General features: G+C 42.6%; 1 protein-coding gene across 2 annotated transcripts; it reads left to right on the top strand.

Annotated features, from left to right (window-relative positions):
* The first annotated feature begins 1,227 nt into the window (after positions 1-1,227).
* On the top strand, positions 1,228-16,554 carry GABRD (gamma-aminobutyric acid type A receptor subunit delta). Of its 2 annotated transcripts, none has more exons than XM_058818578.1 (9): positions 1,228-1,532; positions 8,262-8,374; positions 8,921-8,988; positions 9,346-9,566; positions 10,363-10,445; positions 11,726-11,863; positions 12,776-12,928; positions 13,483-13,694; positions 14,014-16,554. In XM_058818578.1, exons 1-9 carry the CDS (start codon positions 1,465-1,467, stop codon positions 14,311-14,313), a joined length of 1,356 nt encoding a protein of 451 aa, XP_058674561.1. In that variant the 5' UTR covers positions 1,228-1,464; the 3' UTR covers positions 14,314-16,554. The 2 variants fall into 2 exon arrangements, with proteins under 2 accessions (XP_058674561.1, XP_058674560.1); XM_058818577.1 differs by having other exon boundaries at positions 12,773-12,928.
* The last annotated feature ends 1,997 nt before the right edge of the window (positions 16,555-18,551 follow it).

Raw genomic sequence — 18,551 nt, 5'->3', positions numbered from 1 at the left:
TTGGATGTTATCTGCAGGATTGCCACTGAGATGGGCAGAGGGAGGAAAAGATCAGAAAGAAAATTACCTCTTACGCTATTCTCACAGGTTTATGACATGCCTGTATTTGTTGTATTACATTTGTGTGTGTGTTGTGTACATTTGTTCCCCTGGATTTCATGGGGCTGTTATTCCTCTCACCCACCACCCCTCAGTAGCCATTTGAAATGTTGGTCCTAAATAACAATACACAACTAAGAAGACAAAAAGATGAATCCAACACTGTACCCCAGGTGCCTCCGTTCATTAGTTTAAGGTACCTGCACAATAATTTTTGTTTTATGAAAATGTCTCCTTCACACTGTTTCCTTTGTGGGTTGGTTTTAAAATTGTCATTCGAGATTGAACAGCACCAAAAAGCCGAGGAGGCGGAGGAGGAGAGAAGGAAAGAGCGAATATGGAGGAGAAAAGCGAGTTTGACCTGCAAGTCAAGATGAGCCCGAGGTCCCGAGCAGCCCCGTGGCCGGGTCCGCGCTGGCCCCGTGCCGGGAGCGGCGGTGCCCGGGAGGCGGCGGAGGGACCGGGAGTTCGCGAGGCACAGGCGGTGGAAGCTGGACGATGGCAGCCCGGGATGGAGCAGGGAACTGCTCCGAGCGTTTCTCTGTAGAGCAGACCCCGGGAGCCCGAGAGCGGCGAGGCAGAAGTTTGCGTGCGGGCTCTGCCCCTCTCGGTGGTACCGGCGGGCCGGGACAGCGCGCAGGCAGCAGCGGAGAGGCGGCATTTCCCCGGGCACGGTCCCCGGCTCCAGCGGCGGGGCGCTCGGAGCGATGCCGGGAGCCGAGCTGCAGCTGCGGTGCCGCCGGGATTTGCCGGGAGCTCGGGGGGGCGGGGGGGGCGGCGGCGGCGGTGCCCGCGGTTCACATGCCCCGTGCGGAGCGGGCACGGCGGCTCCGCGCCCCCGAGCGCCCCGGGACCGGCCGCCCCTGCCCTGGGCTCGGCTGCAGCTGCTCTGCTCCTCCCCGGCACGATGCGCGCAGGACATTAGTGGCTCCGGAGCACTTTGAGTTGCTCCCACCCCGCTCCGTGGGATTAATCCATCCTTTTGGAGGTTATTTTCGGCAAGCAGCCTCGCAGGCGGGCAGAGCGGCCGGAGGAAGAGCCCGCGGCAGGGGAGGGATGCGGGAGCAGGGCAGCGGAGCCGGGCGGGACTGAGCCACCCGCAGAGGAGAGGAGGAGAGGGAAGGAGAAGAGAGGAGAGGAGGGGAGAGCTGCCCTGCTCCCTGCTCCGTGCCGGGCTGCCTGCATGGCTCCCGGGCACTGTGGAGATTGTGGGGGCTGCTGCTGCTGAGCAACCATCCATCGCTTTAAACTCAGCCTCAACTTAGCGCAGCAGGCAAGAATGGCAAAGCCACTGGAGCTTTGGAGCTGCCAGGAGAGCCGGGGAACCTGGGTTTTGGTCGCTGCTGTCTAATAAATGGGAGTAAAATGGAATTTCTTACCTGGGTTTTTCCTGCCTTGATTCTACTGTGCACCCAACAGCACAGGTGTATCAGGTAAGAAAACATCTTCTCATTCTTTCTTAGCCTGGCCTCAGGCAGCCGTTCTCTCGGGGTACTGGAGTGAGTGATGCCAGCTCGGGCTGGGGCTCCCACTTTTGCCCAGGGACGATTTCTGCACTTATGGGCCACGACTGCTTGGAGTGCGTGTTCAGGAGAAAAAGGGCCCTTGAGTGAAGAGTTTCCTTAATGTGCCTCATCTGTTTCAGTTTTTTCTTTCTTCATTCCCTAGCCGAGAATGCACTTCTGCCAGTGGAGCAGCAGTTTCTTGGCTTAGTCAAGGGCTGTGTTTTTAACAGGATGCTCCTGGAACCTTTTTCCCGAGGGCTCTTACTCTAAATTGGGGGCAATCACTTTTTGTGAGGCACTGCAATATCCCAGCTTAGCCTCAGCCCCTCCAGCAGCTCTGTAGGGGCCTGCTCGAACATGAAACTCTTCCCTAAACCCCAGCACAACCAGTGGGGTACGAGCTGAATAGCTTTGCTTAGGGCCTCCATAGGTGCCATTAAAACCCCAAAATCCAACCATCCCTTTCTAATGAGTTCATTAAGTCTCCTCAACTTGGGTTAGCAGGAAGAGACTGTCGGAGATCTGAGGGGAAAAGAATTTGGAGAACTCAAACCATTTTTAAAAATAATAAATTTGAAAGAAAGATGTATATTTGCAGCTCTCAGTCACATTTCCTCTGAAGGTGTTAGCTAGGCAACCAGCGCCGGTCTCGGTATATTCTTATTCTCTCCAGATCTGGAGGCTGGATGTGGAGAAAGCTTGGCATGATTACGCAATGAAAATAGAGGGGGGAGTAAAAAAGAACTTGCTGCATGTAAAAACATGCCTACACCCCCCAGAGCAGGGGTGGCTGTGGCATTAAAGGGGTCTTACATCTCCTGCTTCACAGACATCCTTAATAGCTTCAGAGGAGTGGAAGAGGCAAAGTGGGAACTGTAGTAAAACATAACATTGTTGTTACACCTTTTGGAATTAATCAGGGAGATCTGATTTTTTTTCTCTGGGAAGGAAAAGAACCTGATCAGAGAAAGTGTCAAGTCAACTGCTCTTAGTCAGGATTGACAGAATGATTTATCCTGTGACCTTGAATCTGTTATCAGGGTCAGATTCTGACATCCTCTGAAGCAATCCAGTGGTACATGAAGGCAGAGGAAATACTGCTTATTACCTAAGGGCACCCACAGCTTGCCCATCATTTCAGTGATCCTGTTCCTCCCTCTGCAACTGGGCTACCATTGAAGCTGGGGGTTGAAAAGTGATGTTGGAGTACATAAGACCAAAAACAAGAGGGAATTTTGAGGAAGAGTCAGTCTTCTGAGCCTGTGTCTCCAAGGTCTGCTCCTAGGCACAGCAACTGCCAGGATATGTGTTCATTGGAGACATTATTTATTTTATTATTAATTCCCTAATTGACTTTCTTTCTCCAGTTACACAATAGTGATGAGTATTTTGGTAAGAATACATCCACTCGTGGCAGACTCAGGCAAGGCAAATTCCAACTTAAATTGCAACTGTTCAGGTTGTAGTCTTCCAAATATTTCAAAGTGTGAGACATTCCATGGCCAAGGAAAGCTTCTATGTTTGGATTCAGGTTTAGGGTGGCGATGGCAGGACACTGTTTAATCTTGTAAAAAGGGAGTAGCCTCGCTTGTGTGTGTACTTTGGATCAGTTAAACAGAACTGAAGTGAAATTTTATCCTTTCATTAGTAAAAATATTTTTGGTACGAGATGCTTTTATGAATAGCAGCATATTAATGGGCAAAGCTGCCAATGGTTTCATTTCAAAGCCCTGTTTTTGTTTTCTAAAGCAATGTGATTCTGAATTTTGATGATAGAGGCCATCCAACACCCCTAAATTTTCTGCTTCTGAGTTCTGTGCACTGTAGATTGGAAAAAAAGCCATATTCAAAAAAGGAAGAACATTTTGGTGATTTTGAAATTCACCAGTAAGACAAAAGAGACAAAAGACTTCCCAAAAGCCAACTACCAGTGCAAATAATGTTATGGATGGGTAGAGGGGGGAAGTGGGGGATGCATGCAGGCTGCTTCCTCGGAGCATTTCTGAAAACCCTCCTGGGGTGTTTCAGCTCTGTGTAAAGCAATTCCTCTGTCATGTGTGTTGTTTGTCTGAAGTGAATGAGCCAAATTCAGCCTAAGTGAGCACATTTTAGTCAGGTAAACATTTTTTATAAATAGTGGTTTTTGGTCTGCTCAAGACAGTGATTAGTGCAAGGAATCTGGCATTTAAATGATTGACAGGTCTTCAGGACAAAGACTGTGGCTTCCACTGTTTTATCAGGGTTTGAGATGCTGTGGATGCTGCAATAATAAATGTGCCACAGTCAATGAGATCATCTGCAGAAAGACATTTGGGGAAATATTTCTTCATTTGTGTGAGGAAAGAGCACTTCTGAAAAGAGTTTTGGGGTGTGTGTCTGTACTGTGTAATTTCTCACTGAAAGAGATTTTAATTCTCTAATTAGAATAGGTGTATATTTAATATTTAAGTTTCCACTCTGTTAAGTGACTTTTATACTCTTGCATTTAATTGTCACTCTGCTGTGTGTCTCCCTAAGCCTTTTACTTCTATTTGTGGAAACAGAGCAGCTTTAACACGTGAATGTATGCAAAGAGTGGTCCATTTTCTGTAGCTTAAAACTGCCAGAGAGGCTTTGATGTTCTAAAGGTTGCCATGAATTAAGCCTAATGCCTTTTCAATTACATTTCAAAATACAAAACATATTTACAGTGAGCTTCCCTTTGAGTCTGGAATGGCAGATGGGAAGGATATACATACTGCTGTGGATAATCCTGGAGTTTGGCAGAGGTCAGACTGTTCACTGACCTTGCAGGATATTCCTTGTCTTTTTCCCAAGGAAAAGTTTTCTTCAGTGCTGATGACATCTGGGACATCTGTCCCAAATGCTTATCAAAATGAAACATTCTGATCCCAGTCCTCCAGTCAAACTGGTTTTTCCATCTGCCAGGTTAATTGCAACAACAATGTTACAATCCCCAAGAGAATCAGGTTAGCAGATCTAGAGAAAGAAACAGAAGATGCAAAAAGCAATTTTCCACATCTTTCTGGTCTGTAAATTTTTCAGAAGATCAGTGCACCCTCCTGACCACTGAGGCCTCAAATCTGTGTCCTGCTGGCCACTGACTCAAGGATTCTGAGCCTTTTTTTGCAGTCATCCTGGAGATTTGGCACTGCTGGGAAAAATGAAATTGCCAATACTATCCTTTGCTCAGCTGCTGTTGTGCTCTCATTCACATGGAACTTACAGATTGCCTCTTGCTTTGGTGTGATTTAAGTACCAGATATTTTCTAATAATATTGATAAACTTCTAGCAAGTGTTTTCAAGCAGTGTTCTGGAAGGGAGCACAGACAGCCTAATGGCTCACTTGGCTGACAGGCCCTTTGAAGATGTGCTGGCCAAGTTGGTTGATGTTTCTCCCCCCAGATCACTCCACATTTGTAGGAAGTCCTGGTCCTGCAGCAGCTGGGAGGGAGGTGTCAGCGTGGATTGGAAGGATTTTGGGATATGTGAAGTTTTTATTCCGGAACTGCTCGCACTTAGCTCTGAAAGAGACATTTGTTAGCTCTGTCATGTGACATTCATTGCTTGGAGTTGCTTTATCAATATTTATCAATATTAGGGACAGAGGAACTCCACAGGCGTGTGCAGTTTATCAATGGGGATTTCCTTTCCCTTTGTCTATGCAGGAGAGCTCACTATTGCTTCCATGCTTTAGACAGCAGTAATCTGTTTTCAATGGGCCCAGCTGAAGTTCTCCCAGTGCTCCAGATATGGACAGATGCAAACATATCCTCAAAAATATCTGCTTGAAATGAGATGTGTAGAGAGTCAGAGTGTGATCATCTTCAGCTTTCCCTTTGGGAATGACTTCCAGAGGGACAGAGGTCCCCAGGACTGTTGCCATTCAGCAGTGGGGCTCTCCACACTGGCCTGTGCAAACTGAAGAGAAGCTTCTCAGGAGGTTTTCACCCCTTGGATTTAACAAGTCAATATCTTGATTTTACAAAGTCCTTTTCCTTACTGAAACAAGCTTTACAGCAGCTTACATTAGGAAGTGAAGTTGCTGAATCAACTAATAACAGTTGCCTTTCTTTTCATCCTTACTGCTTACACTATGAGAAGTTAATCCCTTCCAATGCATCCTTTCTATGCTGGGCTTTCTTTTTCAGGTACAATAATGAATAATATTTTAGGCCATTTATAATCCCAACTGCTTATCAAGGATGAAGGAAATTCTCCCACCATTCTTTTTGTAACTTTAAAGCACTGGATGTGATGTGTAGAAGTCTAGAGGAATGACTCAAAGGGGTTTTCACCACATGGTAAATTGAGCCATAAAATTATTTCAGCTGTAATATTTTAATAACCCCCCTGGTATTAAGTGCATATAGCTCCACTAACTCCAGCACATTTGTTACACTGATGATCTGACCCTAAGGCTTTATTAATAATAGAAACAAGATTTATTTTAATTGTGTCATGGATATTTAAGTAAAACTCCCTCTAGATTGTAATCTTCTTAAAACACATGGCAGGCGGTAGCCCTCAGTCTTTAACCCGACTCTCATCATTTTAACTTCCTTTGAGCTCCTTGGCTTTCCTTAATGCCATTAAAACAGAATCCTGACACAGGAGAACAGCTGAACTCCAAGCTTTGTCAAAACATGATCAGCACATGGGACACATCACTATGGTGCTGTCACCTCCTGACTTGAATTCAGTTTTCAAAACACTTTCCTGAACTTGGTTGCTGCTTTAGCAACAGAAGCTGAAAAGCATCACCTTCTATTGAGAAGTCAAAGAGATTTTCAGCAGATATATTCATTCAAGTGTACTGCAGCTATTTAATTAGGAAAAGACATAAAATATCATTCTTTACATATAAAAGGATCTCTGACATTTTACTGATTAGAAACACCTTTCTATGTCTATGGCTGGGACTTGTGAATTACAAATAAGTATGTTTTTAAACAAACTTCTTATAAAGCTCTAATTACATTACAGTAAATAATGAGGTTGGATGATTGAAAGACCAGCAGTCTGATAGAAAGAAGTGTTGATATATTTGATGAGACCCAATAAAGAAGGAAAAAACCTCTGTCAACATCTGTTATAAATCTTCAAAGCTCTTGTCTAAATCAATTATGTTATTCCAATTTATGTAGCTGAAAACACATCTTGGAGTGTTTCAAGATCCTTCATGTTCCTCAGAAGAGACAGAGGGACCTGAGAAGTAGCTGGGATGGTCATTGGAGAGGAACATACAAGTGTGCTCATGGCAAGGAAATCTTAGCAGTGCAGTTTAACATCCCATTTTGCTGGGAACTAATGAAGCTGCACTTGGAGCAGGGTCCCTGTGCTGGGAGGTCACAGAAGCTCTGACAGCTCTGCTAATGCAAGATTTCAGTGGCTGTGCTGCTCAAAATTTACATTTACACACTGTAATCCCAGAACTCCTTCCTTATATAATTGAGTCCAGACAAGAATTTGAAGACCAGGGCAATCAAAGGTTTTCCTTTCAGTCTCTGTGAGAAGAGTTGGTTATTGTGGGATGCTCTGTTCCTGTGCTGGCAATAACTGCTTGTGCTGAGCTGAGTGCCCAGGCTGGCATATTTTGGAGAGAAAAACCATGTGCTTTATGTGGGTCAATGTCACATGAACACTCTAAGAAAGTTATGTAAGCACCAAGGCAGAATGTGTTTGTGGTGTATTACTCTGCTGCCTTCCATGGATATTTAACCATTTCTCTTCTGTTACAAGTCATAGATACCTCTCAAATGCCACATTCATAGCTGGGCTCAGTGGAAGATGCTAAACCAGTGCTCAGGCAGCTTTGATCCAGTACCTGCATTCAGTCTCAGGCCCTCTCAAACCACAGGGAAGTTTTCTCTTTGCAAATGGTGCTGTCATTGTCCCACCCCTCCTTTATCTCCTCCTGCCCTGTCAGTCACAGTGCAGTGAGAGGAACAACGTGAGCAGGCTCAGATCTTCAACTGGAGCCTGCCAGGTTTAGCAGATAATGAAGATAACACAACCTTGCCTTTGTTTGTAAGAGATGGAAGAATTTCCACATCACTGCCAGGGCTGAGGGGCTGGCAAATGGCAACCAAAGACTTCATGAGCATCACTGGCCTGGCAAGAAGAGGCACCTGAGAGAGGGAGCCTGCTTGCTGGGAGGGGCTGTGCAGGAGCACAAATCCCACAGCAACACATCTTCTCCCAAGCAAAACCTGCTGCCTGCTGTCCACATTCCAGATGTGCAGTTTTTCTTGTTTTCCTGCCACATTTGACAATGCTCCAGCCTTCTTGATCTCAGCTGTTGTATAGTAAGAAGCTGTCACAGCTGCATTTCAGAGTTCACAGATGCATTTTAGGCAGTATACAGAGTATCTTCCTTTCCCTCATGCTTTTCTAAGTTTCTACATCTACTTTTCCTACTTTGAAATAAAGAAATAAACTTTTAAAACTATGTGCTTCTACTTAAAGATACCACAGTGTTGCCTGAAATTTGTTTTGGTTTAAAGAGAAATAACTGAAATTGTTTTCCTACCTATAAAAATCTCCAGTATAGCTGATTCTACTGTAGGTGTAAAATAAGCCAATAACTTCCATTTGCTGTCATTCTTCTGTTTGTAAACATGGGAAATTTTAAGACATTTATTCTCTTCACCCAGAGCTATGAGTGACATCGGAGATTACATAGGTTCCAACATTGAAATCTCCTGGTTGCCCAACCTGGATGATTTGATGAAAGGTTATGCAAGAAATTTCAGGCCTGGGATTGGAGGTGAGACTTGGAGAATGAATAATGTCTCTCTGGTTCTTAATTCTTCTGATGTTTATGTGAAATTCATATTTAAATAATTAAAAAGTTGTGATTGTCTTTTACTTGGATGCTGGAAAAAAATAACAATCAACATTTTGCTTGATTTTGACAAGAGACAGACTGTTCAACAGCAAGACAGTCTTCTGATGCAGTTCTTAAATCGTTGACATCTAAGTTGAAGGAATTTTGTATTTCATTAAATGGTGATAATTTCTGCATCTGCTTGAAGTCATGCTGTCTTAAACTAGATAAAGCGATTTCCAGAAAGGATTCTGTGATTTTTAGTAGTTGTGATTTTATCTTGTGTCTCTTATCTCTGAAGTGAGGTGTGCTGTTGGAAATTGAGGGCACAACTGGTGAAAGATTTAAAACTCTTGCTTTAAGAATGTACTTTATAATGGGAAACACTTCAGTGAACTGATGAGAGAATTAACAGTCAGGGGTCATTGATATTTTTATGGGTACCATGATGATATAAATCACCACATTCAAACATTTTTTTCTCAGGTCCTCCCGTTAATGTTGCTCTGGCAATTGAAGTAGCCAGCATTGACCACATCTCAGAAGTGAACATGGTACAGTATCAGATTTTTTTAGTTTTGCTTTAAAAAAAGCAAAGGTTCAAAACCAGAAGCTGTATTTGTTGAGCTATGTAAACTGATTTTCTCTGTCAAGACCTATGCAACTCTTGCAATGTGTTATGTGTAACATTGATATTGAATCACTTTTTTATAGCTTGTGCCTATCCATAGCAGGAGCATATAACCAAAATACAAATGCTTGGGCAGCTCCCTGGCTGATTAAGTATAAAAATATGTATTTGCACTGAAAGCAAATAATATATTCCTAGGCTAAGACATTGATTATTGGCTAAGTTCCAAGACATTATCATTGTCATCATCACTTCTTAGTTAGGATTTCTCTTGTCACAGGAATACACCATGACAGTGTTTTTGCACCAGAGCTGGCGAGACGATCGTCTGTCTTACAACCACACCAACGAAACTCTGGGCTTGGACAGCAGGTTTGTGGACAAGCTCTGGTTACCAGACACCTTCATAGTCAATGCCAAGTCTGCCTGGTTCCATGATGTGACTGTGGAAAACAAACTCATCAGGCTCCAGCCAGATGGAGTCATTTTATACAGCATCAGGTGAGTGACAAACGGTACAAGTGTTCTCTGTTGTGTGTTAACTTTTTGAATGTTCTATAATCAGCCAGCAATCCTAGGAGGATTTCCTGAAATAATTATTGGTTAAAAACTGAAGGAAAGCTCCTATCCCCCTATTCTTTTCTTTCTGAGAAGTCAGGAAGGTCCCTTTGGCAGCACTAACACATTTTGCACTGTGCAGTCACTGCTCCTGTCCAGAATGCCCTCAGTGGGAGAGAAGCCCCTCATGCCTTTGGTCACTGGGCAAAGAGGCGCTGAATGCAGAGCAAAGATTCTGTTCTCCACTCCCTCACTTTATTTTCCAAGGGAGCTTGGAGCCTGATTTAGGCTCAGCTCCCCCATCTTTCACACACACAAAGTAGCATTTCTCACTTTTGAAGAGGGCTGTGGCTGGAACTCAGTAACTATATTGACAGTTAATTGTGTAGTGTTCTGAAAAATAATGAATGTGCACCTTTGAAACTGTAAATCCAAAGTTCCCCTTAAGGTATTGGTAGTGATCTTGGGGACAGTGAAAGGGAGGAGATTGAATCAGAAAATTCCTTTTTATCATCATCAGTAGCTGCAGAATCCTCTGACGTTACACGAGTCATTTGACCTTTTTTCAATTCCCTCTGCCTCTGGGTTTCCCACAGACTCAGGCAGCAGCCAGCAGGACTTTGAAAACAATTTCCTTTGTTAGCATTAAAGTTTCAAAGTTTTCCACTCAGTCTTTTGAGTTCTGAGGAAAAGGCTCTGTCTGAATGTCCCTAACTGGTGTTCCTGTTGCTCCACACAGGATTACCTCAACAGTGGCCTGTGACATGGACCTTTCCAAGTACCCCATGGATGAGCAGGAATGCATGCTGGATTTGGAGAGCTGTAAGGGCTGAGTACCTCTGGGCTTTGTGTAAAGCTGAGATAGCTGGACTGGGCTGGGATGACTCTGCTTTAGTCACTTGGGGTTTAAGTGAACAGAAATCTCCTCAATCCCTGTGTTGGGCATTACACTGTGCACTTTTCAATACCAGTCCAAGCCTGGTCCAGTCCAAATCTCTAGGACTGAACAATGTACAGTCCTGCTGACAAATGTTTGGAACTTTGTGCTTCATGTGAAACCTTGTGCAGTTGTGACAGTCACTGGCATTACTGAGGCTTGTATCAAATCTAGTGAGAACAAGTAGAAAAGCCCACAGGCAAAATGTGATGTGCTATTTTTAATTTATGAGAAAATAGGAAAAAAAGAGAATTCCCTGCTTTTAATGAATGCCATTGTGACTAACCTTCACACAGCTCTTTAACTTGCCTTGGCATTCGTGTATCTGTTACACAGAAATCCATCAGAATGCTGCATGGATGGGCTTAATTCATTTGTACTCACAAAGGAGGGTGAAGAATGGATTTATATTTTATCCAGCTTGTATTTAATCTATGATCAGCATGTAATTCCCATGAGCATTAATACTTCTGAATGAAAATCACCACTGACACAAGCAGGGACCACCCAGTCAGGGAAAGTGAATCTGGATTTTAGATCAAGGAGCCTCCAGGTCCTGAGGGTTGCAGAGATCTGGGAACAGCAGATCCTGAGCAGATCCCTTGGCCTGTTGATGCAGGTTTCTGGTTTTCTTTTTTGTCACTGACTTTGTTTTCTAGGCTGTTAACCACAATACCATTTTATCCTGTCAAAAATAGCAATCTACAGTTTTACTTACATAATCAGCAAATGCAGAGGCAGCAGACAGTGCCCCAGCAATTCCTTCCCTCTCCCAGGGAGTTCTGCAGGGAGTTTTGGTGGGGGTTGAAGGTTTTAATTGAATTTGAGGGTTTTCATTTCAGTGAAGCAAACAGAAATAAAGTCTCTTTAAAGAAATGGATGCTTTAGTAGCAAGTTGTCAATGAACAGCAGAAGTAGGAAAGATTGATTTCCTGTGGATTTGCATATTACATAAATCCTCTCATTCATATCCCCCTTTCTGTCGTGGCTGTGGTGCCCTGCACCTCTCCAAAGCAGAGAGAATGATCCTGACTGAATCTCAGCACGTTTGCAACGTGTCTGCTGGAAATCAGCATAGCAGAGAAATTAGAGATCTTCTACTATTAATTCTCTAAGCTCTGAATTCTGCCTTGAACTTTGTGTTTACTCAGCTTTCTTTTGGCAGATGGCTACTCTTCAGAGGACATTGTCTACCACTGGTCAGAAAACCAGGAGGAGATCCACGGGCTGGATAAGCTGCAGCTTGCTCAATTCACAATTACCAACTACCAGTTCACAACAGAAATTATGAACTTCAAATCTGGTAACAGAATCTTTCTTCAATTCAGGGACAGTATCTGACTTTTTTCCTGCAGAGAGAAACCTCCTCTATCTATAACAGAAAATCCTTCTCCTTAAGTGACTAATTTAAGAACCTGTCAGGTTTCTGATAAGAGTTTCCTTCATCTTCCACTTGTGAGAAGTGCCATTCTTTGCTGAGCCTCTAGGTAGCCGCTGTAGCAGGTTCTGTCCTTCAGCTCTCTCTGCTTGACAAAATCCTGCATGGAGTAGCCAGACAGCACTTGATAAAAGCACTTGAGGTATAGCTCACATTTTCTTGACCTAATTTGCAACTTCAGATCAAGAAAAATTTCCATTAGCCCTGATGTTCTGGAGCTTATGACGTACAGTCAGATCAGTCTAATTCTACCCCGTAGAAGTCAGTGGTGTGTATGTCTATCACTGGGCTTATTGCAATGTTTGTACAAGATTGGAGTCATTTCTTTCCTGCTGATTTTTCATCCTCTTTCATGTATTCAGATTCTCATTTATGCTGCACATCTCCTCTAAGCTCTTTTTTGAGTTTGAAATTAACTTGGCCTTTTAAAAAATCTAAATTTAGTATCTGGAGGACTTTCTACAGCAGATGATAAGACAGTACACATTTTGAAGCAATACTGTTATTTGAGAAGACTCATGATTTTATTTTCAGATCTGGCATTGATATGACCTGAGACAAATCATTTGACCTATTCTTAGCTGATGAAAGCTGCAGAACCTCGTGCAGGGTTTAGGAAGCATCAATCCAACAGCATCAAAAAAGCTTTTTGTGACCCTTGTGCAGAGGATGCTAAAGAGTGTAGCTCTGTGTCGTTATCTGAAATGTCATTTAAATATCAATCTAAGTGTAATTCCCACAGCCAGAATCTCTTGTGCCTGCTCTCCTTTCCAGCAGGTCAGTTTCCCAGGCTCAGTCTCCACTTCCACCTTCGGCGGAACCGAGGCGTTTACATCATCCAGTCCTACGTCCCCTCCATCCTGCTGGTGGCCATGTCGTGGGTGTCCTTCTGGATCAGCCAGTCAGCCGTGCCTGCCAGGGTGTCACTGGGTAAAACAGATGGCTTGGGGACTCTGGGGAAGGCAGTGCTCAAGTGGGAATTGTGCTCTGATAATCCTCATTAAGGTGCATTTATGTTTACATTTGCAGACGGGGGGGTTCTTTGAAAGATTTCTCTCCTGGTTTAATTTCTGTCGTGTTATCAGAGCAGTTCCTCAGTAAGGAACAGCAAATAAGCACCTAGGGAGGGTTAAAAGCAGTAATGACTGTGAAAGAAATGAAAGAATTGATTTGAAGGAACCGGGACAGTGGCAAAAAAATGTTCCTGAAGCCTGTGGGTCTTTTTGTCTGACTAAGGGTTTCCAGTCCAGATGTAAAAGTGTTTGAGGGTTAATTATTTGGGTTTTGTTTCCCCTGGTCTAGGACAAAACCAAGAATAACTTGTTCAAAGCTGCCTTAGTCATACAAATGCAGTTTCTTAAAAGTTTTGAAAATCAGAAGCCACAGTATTAAGGGGCTTTTACTGTGAAAATGATAACAATTAATATTAATAAATATATTTATGTATATTAGTGTACATATTTCTCTCTCATGGCACCCTGCAGGTATCACCACAGTTCTCACAATGACCACCCTGATGGTCAGTGCCAGATCCTCACTCCCACGAGCCTCTGCCATCAAGGCCCTGGACGTTTACTTCTGGATCTGCTATGTGTTTGTGTTTGCTGCTCTGGTGGAATATGCCTTTGCACATTTCAATGCTGACTACATGAAAAAGCAGAAGAACAAGATCAAGGCGAGAAGGCAGAGTGCAGAGGTCAGTAAGTGTGATTCTGGGAATAACTTTGCCACAGCAATCACCCTGCTTATGACCTTTTACTCCAAATTCTTCCTGAGAAGAAATGCTTTGAGAATGTTCTGGATGGTACCTCAGTAATTCAGAGCATGGAAAGCCATAACCAGAATTATATGTGGTAGCACAGAGCTTCCATCACTTCTGCCAAAGCAGGGGTTAAATCCCATTCTCCACATATGGATCCCAGGGGTGTTTCACCACGCTGGTGGCATGGATAGCTTGGATAAATGACACTGTCCTTGCCCTGTAAATTGCCATTATTCTCCTCTCTCCTTTGCAGATCAACGTGAAGAATGCCATTGTTCTGTTTTCCCTCTCCATAGCTGGGGTGAACCAGGAACTGGCCATTTCCAACAGGCAGCACCGAATTCCCAGAAGCCTGCCAGGATCATATGGCACAATAGAAATAGAAACTGGAGAGACAAAACAGCAGCAGGGAATGAAACTGGACAAAAAGACTGGCCTGAAGTCCCTCTTTAAGCCCATTGATGCTGACACCATTGACATTTATGCCAGAGCCGTGTTCCCAGCAGCCTTTGCAGCAGTCAATGTTATATACTGGGTTGCATACACAATGTAAAGGCAACAAAAAAAGGAAAATTCTTCCCAAGACCTACAAACTGAACAATACCCACAGGCTAAAAAGCCCTCACTGAAACTGAATTGAGGCACCTCTTCTCAAAGTATTTTCCACCGATCTCAAACACTTCCAAAGCCAAGAAGGTCCTGCTATGAATTCCTACTTAAAGCAGCAATTTATTGCTGACCTGATTTGATACCTGAGACTGCACTCTGCCAAACAAGTCCAGCTCTTCCTTTCCTGTAATTCCATGAGACAACTTTTCATATGTACATATTTGTAGCAAAAGTTTAAATCTTAAATGACCATGGTTTTCCTCCACTTCAAGGTTGATCAGTAATGAAGATTTGGCTTTTCACACTCAGATAATTTCCTTTTTATTTGTAATGAAAGAGCTCATTCCTCACTTCTGCACGAGTGGTTCTCTGCATCTGTGGGCTGGCCTAGGTTTAACAGTAGTGCTAAAGTTGGAGTTTTTAATCAGAAAAATCTCATGAACAAAGTAAAAGGGAATAGAGGGGAATGGAGGCTTTTTCTTAAAATATTATTTGTCTTGGGTAAAGTATTGAAAAATTTCAATGCTCTTAGTCACAGCATGAAATAAAATATACTACATAAAATTCTACTGAATTGTTAATAATGACTGTATTACATTTCAGATCTGAGCTAATGAAAGTTTAAACATTTAAACACAGAAATGTTTATTAGTTTAATAGCCCCCAAAATAGATAAAGTGGTTTAGAACCACAGAGAAAGCTCAGGCTTCCTGTGTTAGATTGGAGAAAATTTGAAAGGTGCTCGATAATGAAGGAAGTCAGACTCCATTTGCAGGAATGACTTTAGAATTTGTTCTGTTAATTTTCACTGAGAATCTACCATGTGTGCCTCTGAAAATATCCTTTTTGAATCTGTCCCTAAATAGCTGAGGGAAGTAAAAAAATTTCATAACTGTCTTTAAGTTATTCCGTTGCTTTGGATATTTTTGCTGGTTTTATTCAGAGGCTGACCTAATCTCTTAGGCCTCTTCACTTCCATTATTCAACAGTGAAATTTATGGGTCCTCATACACATTGCTTAATTCAGGACTAGATCTCTCACCCAACTCATGCAAAATAACACTTGGTTCTGTAAATAATCTCAGTGAGCTCAGCAAGTGAACACAGTACTCACAACAAACTAGTTTCACAATAATTCTCTAAAACCTCCACAGCAAATATATTGGAATATGGATTAAAACTGAAATATTGTTAATGTAGGAAGCCAATGTAATACATTACAAAAGAACAATTTATTTTCAGGATATTGTTGCCTTGAAAGTGAGAGGTTGCTTTAAAAATAGAGACTGCCACAAAAGAAAAGGTGAAATGAGAGAGAGGGAGAGAAGGAAGAAAAGCTGAAAAGCTGCAATGGAAAGAGCATGGAGAGAGACCAAGCCAGGGGCTGTAGGTGAGGGAAGAGCTTTGCTGGATTTAGGATGCAGCTCTTGAACGTGTGGCTGACAATAAATAGTTGCAATAAGGGTGAAAGGAGGGTTTGATCCCCATGGAGTATGTGCACATTCCTCCTGCCTTAACTCAGCTGTGATTTAAAGTTTGATTTCACATGACCAGCATGGAAAGTTAAAACATTTTAGCACTGATTTATAACTTAGAATGAGATTTGCTCATGTCAGTGAAGTAAGAGAACGCTTTGAAGAAAAAAATAATGATCTTGAACTGGGCTGTAATAGAAAATATGCTCCATTGTAGGTTAGGTTCACCTCAATCTTTAGTTTCTGTTATCATGGAAATTCTATCAGCCAAGAGAGTGCTGGAAAACCCCAAGTGACATCGAGCTGTGACTGTTTCACCCAGCCCTCACCACCAAACAGACACCTGGGTTCTGCTCCCACATCTCACCACTGAGCTGCTGCGGAATCTCAGTCAGACCCTTCCACTGCATCGTCTGAAAAATTGCTAGAATCATTTCTTTCCTGTATCTTTGAGTTTTCCAGAAGAAAAGCTCTTCAGGAGACACGAATCCTGTCCTTCAGCTAGGTAAGTGCACCCAATCAGTACTTTCATGGTACCATTTACCATTGTTTCTCAGGCTCACATACTGAATTAAGGCCAAGTATCACTCAAATGTCACCTTACTTGAAAAGCAAATGCAAATCTGCATCTCTTTCAATATATTCAGGTAATCAAGCTTTTTTCTTTCCCTCCTGCTTCTCCTTCTAATTTGTTTTTCTTATTGTTTGTTCCTGATGCTGATGGAATGCTGCATTTCAGAAATACAAATATTTTTTTCTAAGTGTGTTTTTGGTCATAATCACTTTCTCTCAAAGGAAACGCAACCTCTTCTGCCTTCCTCTGAATAAATCCTACTGCTCCATACAATGATTTAATGCAGAGTGGAATAAAAGCAGCAGAAGCATGACTTTACAATGCCTTTTCCTTACTAAGTTGTTGCTTTTTCCATGATCCATCACCACAAAAATACAACATCTTTTGGAAAGACCACGGTGCCACCACCTTCTCTGTTATACTTGTAAAAATCAGAAATAATCCTTAGCTTAAAATCAGATTAATTTCTGCAGGGAAAGCAGAATCCAGCCTATTTGTATCCCACTGTTTTCTCCAGCTATTAGTTTATTATGTAGCCTGTCAGTGTTGGTAACTTCTGCTAAGAGTGAAATTATTGACTAAATCCAGCTGGAGGAATAGTCACAGCAAGTTCCTGAGGAGTGCAAATCATAAGAAAATAATCCATGATTTGGGAATTAAAGTTATTAAAGAGCAGAAAAGGAAGCACTGCCCTGGTCCCTCTAGTGTGCAGTGGCCAGTTATTGTGAGTAATTAGCAAGAAGGTGGCTGCAGATATTGTAAAGGCAATGTCTAATCTAATTACTTCAGCAGTAATGGTTTGTAATTGTGCACCTGACATAACTCCTTACACTGCAGCCAACTGACTGATCACATGGGGTTATTGGACAAAATTAGTTGCTTCTCCATCTGGGAGACAGTCACAGGCTGCATGTCCTGCTGGCTGCTCCACAAGATTTATTCAGTGAATTTTTTCTCCAGTTTGCCTGCAGATCTTCAAGGTGCACAGCTCAGCATGACTGATCAAAGTAAAAGGTGGCAGCAATCTCCTCAAAAAACCCAAAGCCAGAATGTCAGAGTACCTACAGTGATGTAGACAGAAGCATAAGTAAAAGGCAAAAATATCTCAGAAGGTTGCAGGGAGTTGGAGAAGTGCCCTGTGAGCACACACATGGCAATGTGGCCATTGCAGAAACAAGGGGATCTGAGGGGGAACAGGAGTTTCAGCTGCTCTTGTTGCACTTGCATGAGTAGCACAAGACAAAACACCTCCATCAACAAGAGGGAGATTTGCTTAAATTGGTTTCCAGAGCCAGAAGCTGAAAATTCAGATGCCATTCAAACTTTTGAGGAGACATTTCAGTAAGGAGTATGGTGAATTGATTGGAGTTTTGCATAAATTTGAATCTTCTATACTTTTGTGTGTACTTCACTTTTTTTTCCATTTGAAATCATCATATTTAAAAATCCCCAGACATTGCTGCTTTAGACCTATTAACATCTAAAGACAATTCCCATTTCAACTCTAATTTCATGATGCCCTTAATAAAGTGAAATAAGCCAGATTTGATGGCAGCTGAATGCTGACTTTGGATGGGTTGTACTAGTGCCATAAAAAACCAGTATGTGACAGATGAGAAGGCACTTTTTCTGTGCTGCACCTGAAAGCATTTGTGTTCTTTTCAGCAATTTATAGTACTGCTCTATGGACTGGCGTGTCTGTGAGAAAAAGAGTGGGATATGTGTTAATGTAATCATTCTAAATGTGAAGTGTTAATAAAATGTAGATATACAGAAATTGGAGCTTCTATAAACGGACAAAATAGGCATTCCAACTATTGAACTGGAAGATAAAACGCATTAGAAGGAAAATCAAAATGACCCTAGAGATTTCAGCCCATAATGACATCCTGCCTTTTCAGTGCCCAAGGGTTTGCAAAACTCTCCTTTGGCCTTGACAACAGAAGAGGAAGCACCATTGTGTGCTCATGAGAGCTTTATGGGGGCCTCTTGTGCACAATGCTGTACTGATGTGAAAAAATAGCTATTGCTGCCTCATGAGGTTGGAAAGAATCAGAAAGCACAAGAAGAAAGATAAGAAGAGCAAGATGCTGCATTTGTTTGAAGGTAATGCTGGCATTAATAGTGACAGCA

Source organism: Ammospiza caudacuta, chromosome 22 (genome assembly GCF_027887145.1).
Source record: "Ammospiza caudacuta isolate bAmmCau1 chromosome 22, bAmmCau1.pri, whole genome shotgun sequence".
NCBI classification, from domain to species: domain Eukaryota; kingdom Metazoa; phylum Chordata; class Aves; order Passeriformes; family Passerellidae; genus Ammospiza; species Ammospiza caudacuta.
The sequence above is the reverse complement of the archived record's forward strand: the minus strand, read 5'-3'. Positions and strand labels throughout refer to the sequence as shown.